This window comes from Leucopleurus acutus (genome assembly GCF_964270905.1).
Source record: "Leucopleurus acutus genome assembly, chromosome: 5".
Lineage (NCBI taxonomy): Eukaryota > Metazoa > Chordata > Mammalia > Artiodactyla > Delphinidae > Leucopleurus > Leucopleurus acutus.
Window position 1 is genome coordinate 129,538,031 of NC_139147.1, and position 24,566 is coordinate 129,562,596.

The 24,566-nt window shown below is 44.9% G+C and overlaps 1 protein-coding gene and 1 pseudogene across 3 annotated transcripts in view; one reads left to right on the forward strand and one right to left on the reverse strand.

Moving 5' to 3' along the window:
* LOC309962232 (inhibitor of carbonic anhydrase) overlaps window positions 1-24,566 on the reverse strand; it is a 40,296-nt gene that overhangs the window by 12,151 nt on the left and 3,579 nt on the right. The window contains exons 2-12 of one of the 2 annotated variants that reach the window (XM_082839910.1): window positions 18,336-18,508; window positions 14,993-15,101; window positions 14,015-14,176; window positions 12,596-12,743; window positions 11,724-11,779; window positions 9,592-9,770; window positions 8,091-8,262; window positions 7,055-7,197; window positions 4,934-5,024; window positions 3,719-3,775; window positions 657-812 (exon numbers count right to left, since the gene is read on the reverse strand). In XM_082839910.1, coding sequence (XP_082696036.1) covers window positions 657-812; window positions 3,719-3,775; window positions 4,934-5,024; window positions 7,055-7,197; window positions 8,091-8,262; window positions 9,592-9,770; window positions 11,724-11,779; window positions 12,596-12,743; window positions 14,015-14,176; window positions 14,993-15,101; window positions 18,336-18,508 — 1,446 coding nt within the window. Of the gene's footprint in view, window positions 1-656; window positions 813-3,718; window positions 3,776-4,933; window positions 5,025-7,054; window positions 7,204-8,090; window positions 8,263-9,591; window positions 9,771-11,723; window positions 11,780-12,595; window positions 12,744-14,014; window positions 14,177-14,992; window positions 15,102-18,335; window positions 18,509-24,566 lie in introns of both variants that reach the window. The other variant, XM_082839909.1, reaches the window with a different exon arrangement.
* LOC309962451 (small ribosomal subunit protein eS21-like) lies at window positions 21,638-21,889 on the forward strand (annotated as a pseudogene). Its single transcript has one exon. The product of its transcript is annotated as a small ribosomal subunit protein eS21-like (transcript).

The window sequence follows — 24,566 nt, forward strand, 5'->3', positions numbered from 1 at the left end:
GGTGAGGGTGAAAGTGAAAGCTAAAGCACTCAAAACTTACTGGTGTAAGGTTTTCAATTAAGAAAGCAGCCAATTCAGTTTATGTGGAAAGACAACACATACACACAAACACACACACATATCACATGTGCACCCCTACATCCCACTCTTTTTTTTTTTTTTTTTTTTTTTGCGGTACGCTGGCCTCTCACTGTTGTGGCCTCTCCAGTTGCAGAGCACAGGCTCCGGACGCGCAGGCTCAGCGGCCATGGCTCACGGGCCCAGCCGTTCCACGGCACGTGGGATCTTCCCAGACCGGGGCACGAACCCGTGTCCCCTGCATTGGCAGGCGGACTCTCAACAACTGCACCACCAGGGAAGCCTCCCTATGACCCACTCTTGCTTTGCAACCCAGGTCTCTTCCCTGAGCCAGATTTGAAAGACATAAAGAGTAGCGTATTTCCCTGAGATCTGCCCTTTGGGCCAAACCACTCCCCTCAGAAGCAATGGGAGAGGAGAAAGGGGAGTCCTGCTAAGGAGATGTGAAGCTCACTCACATGGCTGTCCAGACCTTGTCCACACCATCCACTTATGCCATTCATTGAACTGAATTTCTCCCCTACACAGGCACAGGCCCAAGGAAGGGGCTGCCGCACCACCGCTCAGAGCACACTTACCAAATTTACAGGACCCAGTTTTGTTGTATATGAAACCCATGGGGATGTTCCAGCCTGCAGAAGTGCCAACTGCAGTGTGGCAGGACTTCTTGCCTCGCAGAGAATCCCAGGTGAGGTCAGCATCTGACTTCTTGACCACTGCCACGACGTAATAACCTTGCAACAGAGATACCAGGATGCAATTTCAATACCTCCAGGGCCCTCCCAAAATGTACTGCAGAGTTGCTGCCTGCCAGTCTCCCAGGGGAGGGGGAACAGCTTGAAGCCCTCACCTTGCTCTAGCAGATCCTCCCAGTAACCATCATTGTTAGGTACTCAGCCAAACAGAGCAACTCTACTGCTCTCCAGATATGTCTCCAGGCATACACTCACAAATATTTACACACACACACTTCATACTTTTTCAACAGAATCCTGCCAGTGCATTCTTTTCTGCCACTGCTTTATTCTTCCTCAATGATATACCTTTTTGATTCAGTAGAAATAGATATGGCTGTCTCATTCTATTTATTAGTTGAATCTAAGTTATGTCCACTGCATAGAAGTACAGTGTTTTATAATCCCCCTACTGGTGGGCATTTAAGTTGTGACCCATTTTTCCCTATGAAAAATCACTTATCTAAATAAAGCTTTGTATGGAGTGTGCACCTGCTTAAATATTTCTGTTGAATAGAAGTCCAAAAGAAAGGGCTTTAATGACTTCTTTTTTAAAGTCAGGTCTCTGATTTTCTAGGTTTACAATAATACCATTTTCTAATAATGACAATTTAATCTCTTCCTTTCCTCAATATATTTTTTAAATATTTTTCTTATCTTTCTGCATTCACTTACAAAATAATGTCAAATATCGTTGGTGGGTGTGGGCATTCTTGTCTTCTTCCTGATTGTTATGGGAACACCATTGGTACTTGATGTATTCCTATTGCAGTAGAGTGTAACAGAATCCTGCTTGTTGAGTAAGGCCTAAACTGCAAGGCTGAATTTAGAGACTGGAATCATGGGTAATGTGGTTCACCACCACCACTCCCACCACCCCCAACACACACACCCTGTCTTGCTGTTGTGGATGAGGTATCTATATATTCATGCCTGGAAAATTTGGGAATCAACATGCCAGTGGAAGACCTGCCTCACCAGTTACTAAATGATCTCAGACAAGTCGCTTAGCATCTAGGATCCTAAATTTCTCCTCAGTGAAATGGTAACAGTAATGCTAATATGAGCACACTGTACGTTAGGAATGGGAAGGGGAGGTTACATGGATAGGTTTCCAGCCATATTGCTAATGCAGAAGCAGTACCAGAGCCCCTTTCTTGGTGAAGCAGATTCTCCTGAGGCCACCGCAAGCTCTTGTCTATCCGACTGGGTTCTATTACGCCATTCCGGCGGCCAAATACTGTTACAGTGCCTTTCTTGAGCTGTAACAATTTCTGCACAAATGGTATTATTTATTGTCATCTCATGTGTGTGTGTGTGTGGCTTTGGGATTAACCCCTCTCCATCTCTACTCCAATCTAACTTTCTCCATTACCCTGAACCGTCTTCTAAGCATCCTCATTGACCTACATTTGTATATCACTGCAGTTCCTGGAAATTTCAATCACTTGTGAATCAATTAGAATTCTTTCTGACTTTACGTATTTTATAATCAGAACAACCAAATGCCAGCCCTTAGAGTTGAAGATACAGATCCAATTCAGAGAAGACAGAAAGCCGTGAAAGCAGAGGGAAGAGGGATAGTTGACCCCAGGGCTGGGGTCCTGCTGCAAACAAAGGGCAGCTGCCGCAGGGTGAGTGGCTTTGCCCCCCTGAGGCCTTTGTGGAGGCGGGCGGTACAGGGCCTCAAGACCCCAAGCTTGTGTGCCCACCCACCTCCTGCAGCTCTTCTGTCTCATAAGAAATTCCAAACCCAGGTGAGCACTTGTTTTCATCTCAAGATCCTCCATCACGATGGTTTTCAAAGCTTAATATGCATCAGAATCATCCCAAGGGCTTGTTAAAACACAGAGCAGCGGCCCCATCCCGGACCCCAGCAGACCTGCAGTCAGACTCAAGAACGCTCACATCTAACAAGTTCTCAGGCGACGCTGATGCCGCTGGTCCAGACACCACACTACCTAGAGAACCACTGCTCTAGCCAATGCCCAAGACTAGGTACCTCAGGGACAGACACAGAACCTCTCTGCCCATGTGGAGACACAGATGGGAAAACTCATCACCTGGTCTCCTATTCTGAAGAGGAGGTCACTCCCCAGCTATTCAAAGCCAGCCACTAAAAGCTAAAGGGCTGATTTCATCTTCATCCTCCTCCTCTTCAGTAGCAGCATCTATGACTCTCCTCCTCCTCCCCCTCTGAGGCATCCACTGGGCCCCAGAAATGTCAGGAACGGGCTCCTGCCCCGGTGCAGACATGGGTGGCAGTATGTGACAGGGAGCACTGCAGTGGGTCAGGAAGGGCAGGGGTCTCCAGTCACGGCACCTCTGCCCAAACCCAGGTGCAGCCACTTCCTGGCTGTGTGGCCCTGGGCAAGTCACACTGTCCCTGAGCCTCACTTGCCCATCTACGTGATGCGGCCAGCGATGTGCATGTTCTAGAGGACTGCTGAGCAGAGTGAGCAGAAGCAGTCCAAGCAGGAGCCCTCTGTCCACTGTGACAAGCCCCACGACAGACCTGCTCCTTCACGATGGACTGCGGCAGTGTCATCTCTCTCTCTCTCTCTCTCTCTTTTTTTGTAAACAACTCTACTAACTTTGGTTTATTTGTAAGGCTTTCCTCACCCCCTCCCTGACAACAGGTCTTTATCTTTTTTTTTTTTTTTTTTTTTTTGCGGTACACGGGCCTCTCACTGTTGTGGCCTCTCCCGCTGCGGAACACAGGCTCCGGACGCGCAGGCTCAGCAGCCATGGCTCACGGGCCCAGCCGCTCCGCGGCATGTGGGATCCTCCCGGACCGGGGCATGAACCCGTGTCCCCTGCATCGGCAGGCGGACTCTCAACCACTGCACCACCAGGGAAGCCCAGGCCTTTACCTTTGAGCCCCAGTGTTACCGATTCTGACTCACCTTCCACAGGTGTGTTCACACACTTAGACCCAAGCTGCTCTTTGCCATCTTGAGACACTAAAAAGAAAAAGAATTGAGGTACAGGTCATTAAATTCTCACATTACTCAAGTCCTGACTTTCTCAGTCTCAATAGTCAAGAATAAAATGAGAAACGCTGCTAAGCAGTTTATCATTGGCCATCAACAAGGCGAGATCCTGCAGTCCTATTTCACCTCCTCTCTCCTGACCTTTGCCACTGGAACATTAGGTTCCCTCCCAGAACATGCCCAACATTCAGGGAATTACAGAGAAAGAAAATGAGATGCTCATTGAAGGGGGTGGGGTGGGGAACAGAAGCCACTGAAGACCTTGACAGAGATCCTTTCGATTTGCTATGTGATTCTAGGCATACGGACATTCTTCCCTTCAGAGCTCTGGGCTGTGTAGACAATCCTTGTAGTCATGCTGTGTTGGAGGGGAAGGATCCAGCCCATGGTTCAGAAAGACCTGGTTGCAGTCTTTATTCTACCTTGGACACATCATTCAACTTCCCCAAGCCTTAGTAAAATGGAGATACCACTATTTACTTCATAGAGTTGTTTTGTTTTGTTTTGAAGGATAACGTATGGTTTCTCACTCACTGCATAGCAGATGAGGCATTTAACAAATAGTGGTGAAATCCTCTTTTCCCCTGGCTGTATTTTTCCAGGTGGATGGATCCCCACAAAGACCATGACCTTGTGGCCCCATCCCTCAACGTCCCAGTGCATCTTGGGTGAGCTAATTTTGGATTAGTAAATTTGGCAAAAGGATCTAGGCACCTGTGGCTCTTTCTTTGTTGAAGAGAATGGTGAGAGGGTGGTTTCGATCTCACCTATGACAGAATGTGTTTTCCCTCTGCCCTCAGCATGCGGTCTGCCAGCAGACCTGTCCTCCTGAATTGGTGGGTGACTCTAACTCAAGGACAATTTGACAAGCCCCATGGCTAGCTCTATGCCATGCCCTCCAATATCACTCTTTCAGTAATAAAGGTTTTATTTTGATTTCTTTCAGCCTAAGTTCCGCATCTATATCTTAACTGGTTCTGACTCTGGGGAAGATAGATGTTATCTACTAGCTCCCTACACTCCAGATAACATCTATTGTTATCTCCACACTGAACTAAATTATTTCCTCACCTTTCTGTGTCCATAGCCCAGAAGGAAGAAAACACGGAGACCCTCCCCTCCACTTACAGTAGTTCTCTGCCAGGACAGGCACCAGACCACATTTGCCCGCTGTGTAGATGAAGCCTCCATCCAAGCTCATGGCATCAGCCTCTCCTTTCTGAAGTTAAGAAATAAACCAATAGCACAACAGTGAGGCTGTTATCCTGTCTCATCCTCAGAGGTTTCCATCTCATTGGCTTAATGTCACACGTCCCTGTGATAAACCAAATGGTGTATGACCCAGAGCTTCTGCCACATAAACACAGGGTTTAGAAAGCTGGACATGCCTTTAGCCTGTTAACCCAGAAGCAAGCACCCAACCCAGGTCATGCTCCCTGGTCATCTCTGTGCCCTCGCATGAGACCCCATTCTGAGTACTGCACATGCCATCACTACACTTTCTTTGTGACCACTGTCACTCACTCGACAATCAGACTCAGAGTATGTGTCTAATCTGTTTCTATGGAACACATTTTCTTCCGTATGGCATAGTTCAATTCTGTTCTTATAACCCCATTAGTACTCTAATTAATAATTCATTAATAATTAACTTATGATTTTAATCAATGAACTTTTCCAACAAGAGAGACAAAAAAATGCATACTTATATTCATAGATAAGGTCATCAAGAAACAAACACACAGACACAGGCACTCTTTGCTCTTCTCCTGTTAATTGCTCTTCTAGAAATCTATCTTAAAACAGTAGTAACTATAGAAGCAAAAGCTTATCAAGCCCCTACTATGTGCCAGGCCCTTTTCTAAACACTTTACAATGATTTCCTCATGTACTCCCTCACAGAACCCAGTAAGGTAGGTACTATAATTCTCCCCCTTTTATACCTTAGTTAACTGAAGCAGAGAGAAGCTAAGTAATTTATCCAATAGATGGTCACTAAGACTTAGGTAGTTTAATTCCTTAGCTTCTGCTCATAACCACTATGGAATGTGTCAGCCTCCAGGATCTGACTAATCCAAAGGACACATCCCTAAATACTATTCTAGGTACGTTTTTTCATCCACAAAATGGATGAAAAATCTACCTCATAGGCTCATCATGAGGAATAAATGAGTTAATACAAGTGAAGAGCTCATACATATGCATGGCACATAGTAAGTAACTCCAGACATATTCACTGTCATTAATATTAAAGATATACTTAGAAATATTGATGGGTATAGAACAAAAATGTTCAATCCTATATTATTTATAACAGCAAAGGATTTGGAAATCATTCAGATATAGACATTTAGAGATTGGTTGAATAAATATTTGGTGGACTATTATGTAGCCATTAAGAACATTTTAAATGAATACTTCATTACCTAAAAAGTGCACCAATTGTGCTCAAGAATTGAAATCATAATAACAACTGTTAACATTTATAGACTGCTTATTATATGCCAGGCAATGTTACAAGCGCTCAAATTCATTTAATTCTTATAATTGACAAATTTAGGAGACTGTATAAATAGCAAGACTTTAATCTTAGAAATTGGTCCCAGGGATGTTTACCAAAATTAGATCTTCTTTCTTAAGAAAAATTGTAGTCTCCTACGCTTGTCATTTTTTCAATCTTTTATTTATAAATTTTTTTCTAATCTCAAAAATATTGTCTGCTCATAGAGAAAATGGACGGTTGATACCAACACAACATCATAACTCAGAAATTATGTGGTGCTGATTTCTAAGTTATAAAGTTGTAAATGATATCATTTATTTTTCATTTCTCTTCCAGCATGTAATAATTTTATCCCCAGAAAAAAACCTGAACCTGTCCAGAGAACTGAAAAGGTTGATTTGCTTTCCCAATCCACAGGGGTCCTGACCACACCCTGGGGTGTCACCCAGCTTCCTAGGCAGGACCCCTCAGAGCTCCCTGGGCTCCAGAGCTGAGCTCCTAAGCAGTCTGGGTCCTGGGCTGCTCTGTGTTTCCGCCGGCCCTCGAGCGGGACGGGCCTGTGGGAGCAGCAGGGTGTGGCTTTGGAGAGTTGGGGGTGGGGGGTGGGGGAGGGCAGCACGTAACAAGTGCGTCTCAGCCTCACAGCTGATGGGAAGACATCTGGGAAGGGGGCTTCACCGCCAGACTGCAGAAGCGCTGCGTGTCTGAGTGTCAAAGCCCAACTGCAGGAACGGGGCCCTCCTTACCGCGACGGCGGCGATGCAGCCCTCGGTGGTCTCCTCCGCGGTGCACTTCAAGATGCCACCGCTCAGGGCACTCCACTCGTCACACTTGGCCTTCTCATGCTGGCCCACTGTGCACCACATCACCCTCTGGGGGTCTTCTGTCCCTAGGTCTGGTGGAGAAGAGCCAGGGATCCAAAGGAAGCCCCCAGATGGGGGAGTGGAGGGGGGCGGTTAGCGCCACTGTCTTACGAGCGGCTGCCCAACAGCAGAGTTGGCAGCAGTGTCTCATGCCCATGTCACTGCTCATTGCTGCCTATCACCTCCCAGGAGAAATGGTGAACTCGGTTCCCAGAAAGAGCAGTGAAGGCAGAGCCAGCACCCTCCTGACCTCCCCTACTCAGACGTCACCACCCCAGGGGAGGCCTCTCTGAGCACCAGCCTGGCTCAGGGCCTTCTGGGGTTTCTCTTCCAGGATGGGGTTCTCCCACCGAGGGAGCATCCCCTAGTTGGAAGCCAGTGTCATTTGTTCTGGGTGGGCCTGCTTGCTCTGACGCCCACATCAATCTCAGGGGCTTTGGTAGATGCTCCATAACTACTGGTTAACTAAATGAAGGGGGGAAGAAAAAGGAAAGAAGGAAGGAAGGAAGAAATAAACCATGGAGATCCAAGGGAAAGCAGGCACTGGATTAAAACCCTCTGAAATTCTAGCTGTGCTCCCGGTGGTGGCAGAGGCTGTGTTCCCACTGCAGTTTAGGATGGGCTACCTACTGCAGGGTGGGGCAACCCTGGTTCACACAAGGGAGCCAGGACCATCATTACTTCAAGTTGCCTGTAATCTGAAGGTGTTTCAAAGCCTTTTGTGACCCCCTAATTCAGGCCTTTTCCCCAGATCAGCAGAAAATCCTTGCATGAACCCAATGCAGGTGGTAGTTCCCTTGGGCCCTGCAGCCCAGTGAAGGTTGGGTGAGGTGAGGCTTGTGGGCACCAGGAAAACCTCCATGGCCACACCCTGCCCCATGTCCAAGCTCTCCAGGTCCCCCCGCAGGACCTTACACACCACTCATTACATGCTGGATGGCAGAAAAATGCTCATATCCCAGGTATAGCTTGGCGTCCATCTTAGGTGGGACTCTTAAAAACCCAAGGGCGGCGTCCGTAAACAGCAGGTCCTTTCCATGAGGAGAGCCAAAGAGCTGGAATTCTGCTGACTTGTCTTTTCCAAAATTTTCCTGTTCAAAGGATAAAAGAAACAGTGAAGAAAGGAGGCTAGCATAAGGAAGTAAAGGAAAACCAAACCCCAAACCAGACAAGGAGAGCAGAGAGCGAGAGAAATATGAGTGCCTGAGAGTAAAGACCATGCCAAGGCCCTCCAAAGTCCCTGTGGCTCATGGGGTTCTCAAATCTTCTCCAGCAAATCCCAGCTTGTCTGCTTTGTGGACCTCAGGGAGACTGCCAGAGGCTGCCCCCAGGTCTGCATAAAGGGTAATGGTCACCATGGGCCAGGCAGCTGCCCCTCTCCTATGCTGCATTCCCATGGGGCAGCCAGTGATGGTGGCCTTGTTGCTGGCCATCTGATTGCCCCAAGTGGCTCCGGTGGGCTTCATCCTGGAGTGGGTGCTGATCCAGGACCATCAAGCCTGGAGATCAGAAGTCCTGGGCGCATCTGCCACCCCAAGCCTGCCACTGAAGGCCTTCAAGCAGTCCCTTCCTCTTTCTGGCCCCCCCAAAAAGCGAAGGGCCCTTTGCGTATAACTCCCACTGACTGGCCCAAAGCCATTCCTGATGGTAGCTGACGGTAACACCTACCCACACGCTCTTTGCGACGTCTGTCTGCTTTTTGCTTTTGCAGTGGCTCTGCATGTTGCCTTCTCTGGCAAACCCCACATTTCCTTGGGGTGCCCACAGCTTACCCCGGGGCCCAGGAACCTTTCCAGATATGCCCTGCAAGTCAGTCCCTTCAAAGTGCATAATCCATGTCCCCAAGGTTGTGCCCTCTGGTGATTATCTGTGTCTATAATGTGCTCACCGTATCTTCCACAGTCGTCTGTGAGTGACCCAAGGGCAGGTCTGTGTCTAGTTCATCTCTGACCACCCAGTGCTGAGCAGAGGGTGCTGACAGAGATGGGACAGGTGACCGATGAGGGCGGGCTGGGAGAGAGGGCCGCCGGCGCAGGACACAGAATGCTCACAGCCGGGAACCTGCCGCTGAGGGGTCCCCACCAATGGGATAAGAGGGGAGCACCTCATGGAGGAACGGCACCTGCATTGTAGCCTGAGGACCTCTTTACAACTGAGAAGAATAAATTGGGGCAACAAGGGGCTTCTGTGCAGTCTTTGGCCCATGGCGTTGATGATGCCAAGGGAGGGAGTTTTATGGCCACTGCTGCCCATCACGTATCCAGACCGAGGGCTTATCAGTGAAGCGGAGGACATGTGGCATGGTTCCCGCTGTGCTGGACACCCACGACTTCCACAGTGGCTAAAAGGGAGTCAACGAGAGTGCCCCAAATCCAAGCAGGGACCCCTACGCAGGAGGAGAGGATGGTGGGTGGGGCTACCTGGGCCAGGTTGAGAAGCTCCCAGATCAAGTCCTCCTTGCCGCCCATGCTTCGTGCCACGACAGCGTGGGAAGGGACCCGGGCCAGGTGGCACCTCTCGTACTCGTCCACAGGCCCCCGGGTGTTGTCCCTGCAGAGCAGCTCATACTCGTCCCTGTCAGCCTTGTCAGCCAGGTTCTCTGTGGAGGGAAGCCCACATGAGCCGACGGCAGGCAGAGAAGGAGGTGTGGTCCCTGCCCCTCCCTGTATCCCAGATTGTTTGGGGATTTGTTGAAATAACTTTCTAAGCCCAAGATGGAGCCGCTCCTGCCTGGGATGCCACGTCACCACTGAAACTTAGATAACTTCCTGTGCCTGTAAATGTTCTGCCTGACCAGAAACGCAGTCTATCCAGTCAGCCAGGCCCCCAGTGCCAAGCCAACTCTGGGTCTATACTTCCTTCCTTCTTCCTTCTCATCCTTGGCAATGTGGCCCCAGCCAATCAGATATTATCTATTTTTCTCTTAGTTGTTCTTTACCCTATCAAAGCTTCCTGCCTTCTGCCCTATTTTGCAGTTCTCTGAATGGAGACTGCCCACTTCAAGAAGTGTTGAAGTTTGTATCACCTAAACTGTCTTCTTTAATCATTTTTTAACAGCCTGAGGAGGACTAAAAGACAATCTTTTCCAAATACATTTTATACAGGTGAGGATGCTGAGCCCTCAGGAGATGAAATGACACGTTCTCACTGCAGAGAGACCCAGGGCTAGGAGGCATGCTCAGCCCAAGGCTCTGCTAACAAGGATGGTGACAGCAAACGTTTTCTGAGAGCTCACAGCACACCAAAGACTGACCTGAAGGCTCTCCATGCTCTGTCTCGTTTAATCCTCATAACAACTGGGGGAGGCTGGTAGATTATCCAGATTATCCTATTCTAGAGATGAGGAGACTGAGGCTAAGAGGGTTAAGGGAACTCATCAAAGTCTGAGTTAGTCTGTGGCTGACACAGCGCCAAGCTAGGACAATGAAACTCAGAAACTTCTGCTTAAAAGACAATGAGGGATCTTATATAATAGTGGACATGTGACTTTCAGCAAAGGGAAATTGGGATGGTCTCGGACAATTGGTTGTTTTCAGAAAGTGAGGATGTTTTCAGTTCTCCAGGGTGAGCATTAGAAGATGCTACCCATTGGCCTAACTGTGCCAACTTGAGCAGCCAGAGGAAATAACAATGACGGCTATCGGGAACAACTTTGATTCTGGGAGACAAAACCCATAGATGACACCACTAATTAAAATTATTGATGATAAGATACACATGAATTGCCAAAATGCTAGCAAACCAGGTCAGTGTGTGATAATGAGGGGACAGTGAATTGTGAACAGCTGAGCAAGGGAACAAAGCCACTACACTTCTGCTCCATGTCAGGGAAAGACACCAGGCTGCGAGGAACCAAGGCCCCTGGAAAAAGTGAGGGCTCAAAATTCTCCTTGAGGTGGCAGGCACATTTTAAAAAATGAACCTAGCATAAAATACACATCTCTTGTTTAAACATCCTAAGTGATACAAGTGTGTTTTGTATCTAACAGAAATTTAATTGGTTATAAAACCCAGAATCTGTAAACTGAACTTGTCTGAAATATTATTTTGTTTGTTTGTTTCTGATAAACTGCCCAAAACTCTGGAAGGTTTTTTTTTTTTTTAACATAGAAATACATCTTTGTCCATGGTAGTAATGCTTTTGCAACAGATTTAATTATAGATGTGCTAATAAGTTCTGAAATCATTATAATAATCTGTGTTTGTTTAAGGTGATTAAAGCATTTAGGAGCCCTTCATAATGAAGTATTCAGGAGAAAGTGATTAGATCGGAAACTGGTATTTCAGTGACTAAGAGAATCTGATTATTAAAACTTGTTTTATTAGTTGGTAAGTAATGCTTAAATGCTCAGATTTGTTTGGTAGATTTATAGACTGAACAAACTGAGCACTAAACAAAGTACAAATAGTGGAAGTGTTTTTTATACAGAAACTCTCCTATTTCATTAAGATCTTAGCACCACCCATCTCTAGATGTAAGGCGGCTCAGGAAGGAATGAGTTCCTCTGGCCAGAGGGTGGCCCGCAGGATTCTTCCTCCATCCGGCACTTACCAAACACCGTCATGTGCCTCACGAAGCTCACGTCCCCCACACTGTCCTGAAGACACCTGAGGACCAGGACAGCTGTGGTCAGGCACTGTCCACAGCACAGTCTCGCCCCTCCCCCAGTACCCCCCTCCCCAGGCTCTGCCCCGGGCCACTGGCTAACAGGGCTTCACCCACAGTTTCCCAGGCTTCAGTCCGTCCTCACAGAGGTGATGGCCCTGTCTGAAGACCCTTTGAATCCCCACAGCCAAGCCAGGTCTGAAGCAAGCAGGAGCCCCCTAAGCTACATCCCAGGCAACTCTGGGGAGGGAGGCTGCAAAAGAGGAACCCACCACCTTCCTCTTCGAAGGCAGCCAAAAGCAACAGATTAAAAAAAAAAAAAAAGGTTTAAAGCCTTTTACATAGAGGTTAAAAACTCTAGACAGGCTTGGACTCCCGGCCAGTTTTGCTCTGGTTTTGAGCAGCAGCTATGTCTCTTGCAGGGCGTGGAGTATGGAGAGGTGCCTGCAGGCAGGGGGCTGAGAGGGAGGTGGGGAGAAGCAGCATGCGTCCCTGACACAGAGATACTCAGGTAGAGAGAAGCAGCTGGTGTGGGGGAGGGTTCCCAGCCCTTGGCCCAGCTGGGAGTCCAAGCCTGTGTCCATGGATCCCAGAGACCTCCCTGGTCCAGACCCCTCCATCTGGGGAGACGAGCGGGGCTCCCCCACAGAGGACTGCCCCTCAGGACGAGCAGGAACGAGGGTGGGCCGTGGGAGGCACTCGAGACCCTGTGTTTCACACCGACACTCTAGGTGGTCTGGGGCAGGCCCCGTCCACTCACTGTGCCTTAGTTTCCCCATCATCAGAGTGAGGAAGAGGAGCAAGGGGGCCCCACTCACTTGAAGGCCCCTGAGTAGCCGAAGTACGGTTCGTGGGAGTTGCAGGCACACTTGTCCGTCCCTTTCCCCGCACACAGTTGGCACAGTTTGGGGAAAGCTGTCTGATCCGCACAGGGGACGCAGCTGCCCGCGAAGAACTTAGCCGCTGCTGCTCAACACGGAGACACACGGACCTCAGGGCATGAGCTGCCGGGGCCCCTTGGTCATGCATGCGTGTGTGTGTGTGTGTGTGTGTGTGTGTGTGTGTGTGTGTCCGTATGTGAGAGCCCAGAGGTCTGCATGCACTGCCTGGGACTGTCATGAGGAAGTGGGTGTGCAGAGGTGGCCGACAGTGCCCGGGTCTGAGGGCGTGGCTGGCTCACGCGTGGTCCCGGGGCTCCAGCCCAAAAGAAGCTTCCCAGCCTGTCCCCTGAAGGGCACGAAAACTGCTGAGCTGCACTGACCCAAGCTGCAGCCCCAGCACCACTCACCTGGTTAGCTCACCAACACGGAGGCTCGGGGGTGGTGGGGGAGGCCGCAGGACTCTAAACACGCAGGAACCCCTGACAGCCCTTCCTTATCTCAGGACGTGGTCCCACCCACCCCTCTCCTCTTCTGATCCAGGGTCTGTGGTGGCTCCCGGGGATCCCTCTTCCAGGAACTCATGGGAGGGGGTTGGATTAACTTGCCTCATGGGCGCGGGGGTGTGCCAACAGCCGCATCATAACCGCCCAGACAGACGTCCCACAGCATCTGACACTGGGGCAAGCAGGAACCCCAAGAAAGGGCAAACATGGCCAGAGCTGTGGCCCAGGCTGCAGCACCCCATCTGACCTCTGCAGCCCCAAACACAGGTGAAACATAAATGCTGCAGAGCCGGCAGGGCTCAAAAAGACACAATTTTGCAGAGCACAGAAAATTTGGCTGTCATCTTTCAGGGGCTGAAAAGGCACCCTAGGCTCACCATGGCTCATCTGAACTGAACAAGAGACTGGAGTACACAAAAAATCATAGCTCTGGTCCACTCATCCCCTCTCACCTTCATCCCAAGCCCTCACCCACAGCACTGAGGCCTGACTGCTGGCGGTATGGCGATCATCCCCAGTGAGCCTTCCTGGGCAGCTGGAAGGCAGTTCCCCTTTCTCATCAGCCTCCACGATGGCCCTTATCAAGCCAAACTGCTGGGATTACCGTGAATGTGGGGCTGCCAGGAGCTCAGAGACCGGGGTTCCTTTGCTGAGAGAAGGAAAGACTCAGCTGCCAGTTCCCAAGGCTCGCTGGTGCAGCAAACCCAGACAGCACACGTTTAAAGCAGGTTGTCCCCATCTTGGAGTTTATGAAACCTGTACGCCTGTTAGTGTTCGTAAGGCCCCAATAGAATCCACGTGGGTGCTGGGAGTAGGAGCCCTGCCTCAGGGCACCCCGTCCCAGCCAGCTTACCTTTTTCAACCAAGTCAGAGGGAAGAAGTATCCCGATGGGGATGTTCCACCCAGGAGACCATCCCAGGCCTGTGTGGCAGGACTTCTTGCCTTGGAGCTGGTTCAGCTGGAAATCGCTGCCCTTCTTCACCACGGCTACAACATAATGGTGAGTCTGTGGATCTGAAAAGGAGCAGAGAAAGAAGGGCCAAAGGAAGATGCCACGTCATTGCCACTCATCTTACAGAGTGTGTGCAATGGAACTTGGGGGGATCCTAGGACCTGCAACATCTCCTGGTAAGCAGGCAGAAAAGGAAAGGGAAAGGCCCTTGATTGACAGAAGAAAGGAAACTGCCCCTCTTCAAGGCAATACACTTGAGTTCTTTTTCTGCACCAGCTATTACAGGGCCTGCAGCTCCCAGTCATTGAGATTTACTGTTTCTCCCCATGGGCTCTTCTCCCTTCTCTGTCTGCAGCCTGGGCACAAAGATGAAGGTGTGGGGGGAAGGTATGGAGGGCGTCTCCAGGGTTTCGCCAGGGCCCTGCAAGCTGGACTCAAATTGAGACAGACCGTGCTCACACACACACTGGTGACACTCATGGACAAGTATGGCAGGCACCCCATTCTTCGCCTCCCCAAACCCCATTCTTCAAACTGTGTTGTCTAGCAACTGCAGAGGACTTGGCACACAGAGAGGCTGTCCAGGTCTGTGTGTCTCCAGAGATGGGCGACCCCACCGGGCGGGCAGTGGACTCTGGACAACATGTCCGCTCTCACTCAGCAGCACAAGCAGCATTCCCATCAGGATGCTCAGAGTTCACAGCTTCCCAGAAAGAGCCAAGATCCCAGCCCCCATGAGTTAGCGGAGGTAACAGCCTCTCACAGTCTAAAGAACTCCAGCAGCTTTGTTCCCTGCAAGTGTAATGCCAACAGAGTCCCTGCCTTCTGCTGTGGCTGCTGTGTCAGAACAGAGACCTGGGTCCCCGTGGAAGACGCACCATCTTTTGACCCGTAGAATTCTGCCACAACAGGCTTCAGGTTGTAGGGGGCCAGGCCTGCCTCAAACACCAAACCTCCATCAATGGTCACAGCATCTGCTTTGTTTGCCTGAAAGAGAAAAGGCCAGACATGAATGAAGCCCCTCACCTCTGAGGAAGACTCACCCAACCTTCTGCCAGGGACACTTGACAAGTATCGCCATGGATACTTGGTATGGCTCAGACCTCCTCTGCCTCCCTAGTGTTGGCTCAAAAGCCTTCTCAGTGAGCTTTCCTCCGACTGTGCTCTTAAAACTGCCACCTCATAAATGCTGGAAGCCCTCTGTTTCTCTCCTGAGCCCTTATCAACCATCTGACAAACCTATTTATTGTTTGTCCTCCCCTTTGAAATGCAGCCTCCTCCAGGGTGGGGATGTTACTGTGTTGTTTTATCCCGCCAAATCCCAGCACCGACTGCCAGTAGGTGTCCAATAAATGTTGAATTGAGTGAATGAGTTGTAGAATATTTCCACCCATAAGAAGTCATGGTTTGCACTCTTGAGTCTGGATTCCCTCTTCAAGGATCTCTCAGCCAAGAATTCCTTCCTCCCTGAGAGAAGCAGTAACTTCACAGCCTCTTCTCAAAAATGAGGTTGGATTATTCCCTACCCCTCATTTCCTCATGGAAATCTTTTTTTTTCAACTGGAAGTCTGTACCTCTCAATCTCCCCCACCTATATCTTTCCTCCTCCTACCCATCTCCCCTCCGGCAACCACCCGTTCTCTGTATCTATGACTCTGTTTCTGTTTTGTTATATTTGTTCATTTGTTTTGTCTTTTAGATTCCACGTATAAGTGAAATCATACAGCATTTGTCCTTTCTCTGCCTGACTTATTTCACTTAGTATAATACCCTCTGGGTCCACCCATGTTGTCACAAATGGCAAGATTTCATTCTTTTTTATGGGTAATATTCCATTGTATATATACACCACATCTTCTTTATCCATTCATCTACTGATGGACACTGAGGTTGCTTTTGTATCTTGGCTATTGTAAATAGTGCTTTTTATTCATTTCTTAATTGACATTTAAAGTAATTTGGCTTTTTATAAATTTAATACTACATTTCTGTATACTTGCCTCCCTTTACTCCATCTCATTTTTTCTTACATATATTTTACAATGTGTATTCATATATAAGTATATGTATACATATGTATATACATATATCAAGTTAGTATTCTGTTGGTTGCATGTATCAGAAACCAATTTAAGAAAAGGAGGGATTTAGTATAAAGGTAAAAGACAAGAAGGCCTTGTGAACACCATCAAGGTCAGAAGCAACAAGAACAGGTTTCAGTCCATCCCCATGGGCTCCAGCTCATGACAGAGGTTCTAGATGGTTCTCAGTCTTTCCTGCTTTTCACACATCTTCCCCCTCCTGCCCACCTCCTCCTCAAGTTCCAGTATCAGATGCAAAGACAATAGTCTTACAGATATCTCTTAACCAGGTCCCACAATTGCATAAGGTCATATATAAATATGAATGAATTAGAGAAAATAAATAAAGTTTGTGTACATCTTTATGACCCTTACTGAATATTTCCAAATTTTTCTCCAGAAATGATGTAGAAATTTATAATTTCTAATGCCCATAGCAATGCATACCAATTTCACGCAAAACTACTGGCAAGAAATACTATCATTTAAGAAATGTTATCACATTACGAGATATAAACTGCTACCTTAAGGTGGTTTTATTTGCATCCTTTGATTATTATAAAGGATGAACATTTTCCTTTCCTTACTTGTATCGTCTATTAGTTGTCATTTCTGTGAGTAGTTTGTTTATAGCTTGTTATTCTTAAGCATTTCTTATAAATTTAAATGACATCTTTACATAGCTTTTACACTACACTGTTTCATTATAGCTGATGTGAATATATTTTTCTGTATGCTTAGGGCTTTAATTTTTTTCCTTTGTCAGAGACTTAAAATTTTTACGTTTCCAAATTTGTCTACTTCTGTGATTTATCTTTTTATATCTATCTACATTAGTCAAATTGAGTCAAGCTGGGAGTTTATTTTGGTAAATGGATTAAAAATCTCACTTGATTTTATTTCTAAATGGCTATCCAGTTGTCCAACTAAAGAATCCTTTCTCAGACATTTGTTTGTAAAGTATGCCTTATCATACAATATCTAAATCTATGTGTATGTAACCATTAAGCCTAGGACCAGACTGCCTTAGTGTTGGACATTCATCATAGTTTGCAACTACATCATATCATGTAGATAATTAGACAGATGGATGTATGTATAGAAAGCTCGGAATATGTCTGAATTTTGTTCTCTTCCAGATCTTCTACATCTGGCCGAGGACCCTGTTCTTTGTAATGCTGTTATTAAATATGTTATAGTTGCAGGAAGGCCTCAGCTACTCCTCAGCTCATTTTATTTTTCATAATACTATTTTATATTCTCACCCATACTTCTTCTTAAGAATTATAAACTTATTTTACTGACTTTTTAAATTTTATAATATAATTTTGATAACAATTATATTAAATTTATGAATTAACTTTGGGAAAATGTGCACATATACGAAGTTTAGTCTTCCCATCTGGGAATATGGCATATGCTTTAATTTATTAATAAGTACTGTTCATTTGTCTCAGACTTTTGTATTACATTTATAATAATCTTGCGGATCTCTCATATGATTTTTTCCCTGCAACATTTTTCTGTATATCATTTTAAATGTAAATGAGATCACAATTTGGGGTTATTTTTCCCCAACTAGTGACTGTTGATATATGAAAATGACATTAATTGTGATATATTTATCTTTTACCAAACTAATTTTTTCATTAATAATTATGGTAACATTTCTCTTGATTCCATTGTACTTTCTAGGCATGCAAGCATCTGAAAATATTGATATTTTGTTTGTTTCTATCTCATATGTATTTTATATCATTGCATTACTAGGAAATTCCAAAAACAATATTAAGTAATAATAGTGATACTACAGCTTCTTGTTTATTTCTGAGTCTTTATAGATTTCTCTTTCAGTGCAATTCTGGCCTTGCTTTACTGTGGCCATTTTCACTGAATCCTTCTCTATCAGTTGTTTAATTATTATTATTGTTGTTTTCACTATTAATGAATGTTGAGCACCTATATTTTCATCTACACATAGTCTCTGTACTTTCAAGTATTTAGCTTATTTCTTTCTCCTCTAAAGCATGGTCTAGTTCCTTGGGGGAGAAAGTTGTTCTGAAGCAATAAACTATAACAAGTACAAAAAAAGGAGAAAGTATGGATTTTCTTCCACTCTTCTTAGGCACCAGTGACTTACCACAATGGCCTTGATGCACTCAAGGTAAGAGGTTCTCTCCACACAGGTGACATGAGGACCCTCCACTGAAAGGACATTATTTATGTTGTCACGGAAGCTGTAGCATTTATTGGCCTCATGACTTGAGATAGTGCACCATCTCACAGTTTTTTCAGGGACAGCCAGACACAGCCCTACGGGAGACAGGCCAGGGGTGTAAGTGACCCACAGCACTCACCTTTCTCTGCTGTAAGAAGAAGGTAAAGACAAGGTCAAGGGTTGGCTGAGAGGGGTAGACACAAATTGGACTGGCTGCCTGGCCCACATAAATTCACATAAATTCTCAGGTCCCATTTCTCTGGTTGTGCCTTTTCCCTTGGAGAAAAAAGCCAAAGCATCCCCCAAAAGTTAAATACAGAATTATCATATGACCCAGAAATTCCACTCATAAGTATATACCCAAAAGAATTGAAAACAGATACTCAAATACATATATACAAATATTCAGAGCAGCACTTTTCACAATGGGAAACATTGGAAACAACCCAAATGCACAGCAATGAATGAATTGGTAAGCAAAATATAGTACATCCACAAAATGGAATATAATCTACCGTAAAAAGAGTAAAGTACTGCTACATGCTACAGCACTGATAAAGCTCAAAAATAATACGTTAAATGAAAGAAGCCAGACACAAGAGGCCACACATTATATGACTCCATTTATATGAAATATCTAGAATAAGTAAATCTACAGAGGCAGAAAGCAAATTGGTGGTGGCCAGGGGCTGGGGAAGAGGAGGATGGGTACAGGATGCTCTCTTGGGGTGTTGGAACTATGGTGGAACTAGATAGAGGTGGTAGTTGCATAACCCTGTGAACATACTAAATACCACTGAATTGTATACTTTTAAATGATTAATTTCATTTTAGTGAATTTCACACCAAAAAAGAAAATAGCATTATGGGAAGGAAGATTTGGGCCTAATGATTTAATCTTTGTCTTGGCATTAGATACTCTAACCTTACATGGTAGTAACTGCTGGGGCATTAAAATCAGTGTCTGTTCATTTCACTGGCACTTTAGGCTGTAGTAATTAGTGTTAACAATAATGCAAAGGCAAAATGCTGTTTACAGAACTGTGGTATTTGAGCAAAATGTCATCTTAGATGAAATCTAGCAGAGGCAAGTAACAGCAGTCACAGCTATGAATTTTTGAGGAGGCCCTGTGTGTCAGGCAGTGGGCCAGGCACATGACCCTCTTCGAATGCCCACAATTGTCCTGCTGGTTAAATACTGGTGTTCCCATTTTGTAGATGAGTTTAAACAAGCAAACAAAAAAAACTGTCAGAGACATCAAATAACTTGAGATGAAGCTAATACTTGAAACACCCAGGTCTGTTTGACTCCAAAGCCTGTATTGTGTTTTAACTGTCTGCAAGTAGGAAATATCAAAATAAATGGGACAGGAGATGTCAAATTTCCTTAGAGAGAATCCCATACCAAAGACAGGGAGTGACAAATGGAGTGCTTCAGCTCTGTTTTGAACAGGCCTTCGGTAGTAGCCACCAGGGTAGAAGAGCCAGTGAGAGAATGGAGCTGTCAGGACGGATGCCCTTGCGCAGAATAGAAGTGTGTGGAGTAATAGCTCATATTGCATTTTGAGCCTTTCAAAGCATGTTTACTCTGCTTGCCAATACAGATTCTTAAAACGTTTCTGCTCTTAGAAATGACTGATAACTGTAGAGACAATACAACTCTATAAATGAAAATAGCTTTGTAAGCAGGTTAAGTTACACAAAGAGCCACTGTATACAATTGCGTTTTTTTTTTTTTCTTTTTCAAAGGTTTGCACTTACTGAGAAAGCCTTTTTGAAAGTCTATTTTCAGTCACCTGTGCTTATGGTCAAATGATTAAAACTGAAGTTTTGAATTTCTGATGTTTTTAAATTATTTATTTATTTATTATTGAATGAAAGATTCTTTAAATTCTACCATGCTTTACAATTTCCAAAAGTTTCACACAGATAATTTCATATAATCCTATAATAACCTTTTATTCCCTCTCCTACCTATATATTGCCCCTCATCCCCACCCTCTCCCCAGTGGTAATCACTAGTTCATTCAGTGTGAGTATAAAATAGGGTGAATGATATTCACATCGTTAGGGGAAACGCTAAAGTCTGGACAAAAACATGGTACTAAAGCAGGGAACTAAACAAATGCAAAACAAATAAAACACAAAACAAACAAACAAAAAATCAAACCAGGATGGGCTTCTGTTTCCACCTATGAGAAATAACTGATATGGGACTTGCCCTAGCACTTTAAACAGGTGAGGAAAAAAAAAAAAAAAAACCTGGGGAAAAACATACGAAAAAAATGTTTTAACACATTGGACAACAGGAAGTGCAGGACTGTGATCCCCGAGAGAAGGGAAACAAATAAAGTAAGCCCTGTAATCACACTAGCTTTCTTCCTGGACAAAATGTCCAGATAGCAGGGCAGAGAAGAGAAAAGAAACAGTCCGATGGTCACCCCAAGTTGAGGAGACAGAGATCATAGTTTGGTAAGGTGGAGGCAATTAGAATGTGCAGCACAGGGTACCAAAGAGCAGGGAATGCAAAAAGAGAGGAGAAAGAGAAGACAGATTGAGATCCAGAATTGTCACACCTTGGAGATTCTGGCTAAATATCAATTTGAGCATTGTGGAGGCCAGGCAAGGACAACTGCTAGGGAAAGAAAATTTGATAGGGAGCCAAAACCAAACATTTCTCAGAACTCAAATGGGGTTAGGAATCATTTGGGTTCCCACCATTCAGAGTGGAGAAAATCTTATTGAATAAATAGTGCATTTATGAAAGATTCCATAAGTAAGCTAAACTAGATCTAGAAAGAAGGGTATTCTAGACACTGCCTAAACATCTTGAAAAATAGTCTTGAGAAGGTTAAGCTGATCTGAAGACATTATGAGTGCCTGTCAGAAAAAAAGGTTGACACTCCTTAAATTAAAAAAAAAAAGCAAAAACCAAAATACAGTACTCAGCAAGGTAAAATTCACAGTATCCAGCAACCAATAAAATTAATACACAAGTGAAGGTGCATGAAAATGTAACCAGGAGGAAAATCAGTCAATACAATCAGAACCAGAAATGAAAGAGATGAGGAAATTAACAGAAAATAGCTTTAAAACAGCTATTTTAAATGTTATAAGTATGCGCGGAGCGTTAAAGAAAAACATGAACATCAGCACTGCTGGGGGATGCGGCGCTTCCTTTCTGCTCCCATGCTTGTTGTGGTGCCACCAGACATGCCCTCAACATGCAAAATGATGCCAGAGAGTTCGTGGACCTGTATTTGCCGCAGAAATACTCTGCCAGCAACTGCATCATCGGCGCCAAAGACCACGCGTCAGTCCAGGTGAACTTGGCTGAGGTTAACAAAGTAACAGGCAGGTTCAACACCCATTTCAAAACCTAGGCTATCTGTGGGGCCATTCACAGGATGGGAGAGTCAGATGATGCCATTCTCTGACTGGCCAAGGCCCATGGCATCCTCTCAAAGAACTTCTGACTGGAGAGGATCATGGATGTGGAATATTTGCCATAAGTAAATAGTGAACCCTACCCCCAAGAAAAGAAAAACATGAGCATAATGAGGATACAAATATAAGATGTAAGGAGCCAAAAAGAATTCCTAGAAATGAAAAATAGAATATCTGAAATAAAAATTCCAGTGGATGAGATTAACAGCTGATTAGATATGCGGAAGAAAAAAGATGATCTAGAAGACATTACTACAAACTATCTAAAATGAAGCAGAGAGAAAGAAAGATAGAAAAACAAATGAGCAGAGCCTCAGTGACTTGTCATACAGTATCAAGTGATCTAACATATGTGTAACTGGAGTCCAGGATAAAAAAGGGGGGAAGGGGCAAGAAAAAATATGTGAAGAAAGATTTGGCCAGAATTTTTCCTAATATTATGAAAACTACAAACTCCCAGTTCTAAAGCAACCAGAGAAAAGAGACAAAATTAGGTACAGAGGAGCAAAGACAATAAATATCTCAGACTTTTTGTCAGAAACCACACAAGCCATAGACAATGGAATATCCTTAAAGTGCTAAAAGAAAAATAACTTGCTAACCTAGAAATCTAAAACCAATGAAAATAACTTTCAGAACTGAAGGCAAAAATAAACTTTTCCAGACAAACAAATGTTGGGAGAATTTGGGTACAGCAAACTTGCACTATAATGAATGTTAAAGGAAGTTCCAGACCCAAGTGGTTACACTCATGAAATCTATCAAACACTTAACAGAAATAACACCAATGTGGCAAAAACTATCTTATAAAGTAAAGGAGAAAGTAATACTCCTAACTTATTTTCTAAGGCCAGCATTAACCTGATACCAAATCCAAACAAAGACATTATAAGTAAAGAAAACTACAACCAAATATCCCCCATGAACATAGACACAAAAATCATTTACAAAATATTAACAAATCAAACGCAGCCAAAAAAAAATGCTTAAGTACATGAACACACACACACACACACACACACACACACAGGTTTATCCCTTGCCCAGGAATGTGAAGTTGAATTAATGTGCAAAAACTAATCAGTATAGCTCACCATATTACAGAATAAAACAGAAAAATTCATACGATTATCTCTATAGAACAGAAAAGGCACTTGCCAATTCAAAATTCCAAGCAAAGTAAGAATAGAAAGGAATGTCCTCAACCTGATAAAGAACATCTACAAAAAACCCCACAGTTAATATTATACCTAATGGTGAAAGACTGAATGCTTTCCCCTTCAGGTCAGAAACAAGGCAAAGATTGACATTCTCTTCACTTCTGTTTAACACTGTATTAGAGGTCTTAACCATTTTAACAAAGCTCAAAAGAGAAACAAAAGGCATACAGGTTGGAAAAGAAGATAGAAAATTGTCTATATTCACAGATAACATGTTTCTCTACACAGAAAATTTTAAGGAATAAATGATTTAGAAAGGTCTTAGGATCTGAGGTCAAAGCGCTAAAATCAGTTGAATCTCTACAAAGCTAAAAAGAAAAAACTGTAAAATGAAACTTTAAAAATACTACTTACGGGCTTCCCTGGTGGCGCCGTGGTTGAGAGTCCGCCTGCCGATGCAGGGGACGCAGGTTCGTGCCCAGGTCCGGGAAGATCCCACGTGCAGCGGAGCGGCTGGGCCCGTGAGCCATGGCCGCTGAGCCTGTGCGTCCGGAGCCTGTGCTCCGCAACGGGAGAGGCCACAACAGAGAGAGGCCCGCGTACCGCAAAAAATAAATAAATAAATAAATAAATAATAATACTGACAATGGCTTTCAAAGATATGAAATATCAGAACTTCCCTGGTGGTCCAGTGGTAAAAAAAACCCACCTTCCAATGCAGGGGACACAGGTTCCATTCCTGGTGGAGGAACTAAGATCCCACATGCCGTGGGGCAACTAAGCCCTTGTGCCACAACTACTGAGCTCACATGCCTCAACAAGAGAGCCCACCTGCCGCCAACTACAGAGCCCACGCGCCCTGGAGCCTGCGCACCACAACGAAAGAGAGAAAAACCTGCATGCCACAAGTAGAGAGAAGCCTGCGCACCACAACAAAGAGCCCGTGCCGCAACTAAAGATCCCATATGCCTCAACGAAGATCCAGCGTTCCACAACTAAGACCTGATACAGCCAAGAAGAATGAAAGAAAATAAGAAAAAAAATCTAAAATAGATATATATATGAAATATTAGGGATAAATTTAACAAATTATGAACAAGAACTGTACATGAAAACTACAAAAAATTTCCAAGATAAATGAAAGAAGACCTAAATAAATAGATATAGAATGTTCATGGATCAGAAAACTCAATATTGTTAAGATGCCAAGCCTCAAAATAATCTATAAATTAAATGCTATCTCAATAATAATCTAAGCCTAATTGTTTTTTATAGAATTTGATAACCTGATTCAAAATTGTGTTTGGATATGCAAAAGATCTAAATGGCCAAACCAACATTGAAGTAGTACAATAGAGTTGGAGGATTTATACTACCTGATTTCAAGACTTATTATAAAGCTACGGTAACCAAGACAGTGTGATATTGCCACAAGGAGAGATATAAAGCTTAATGTAACAGAACAGAGAGTCTAGAAATTGACCCATATATATAGGGTCAGTAGACTTTCAACAAAGCTGCAGAGGTAATTCAGTGAAGAAAGGAT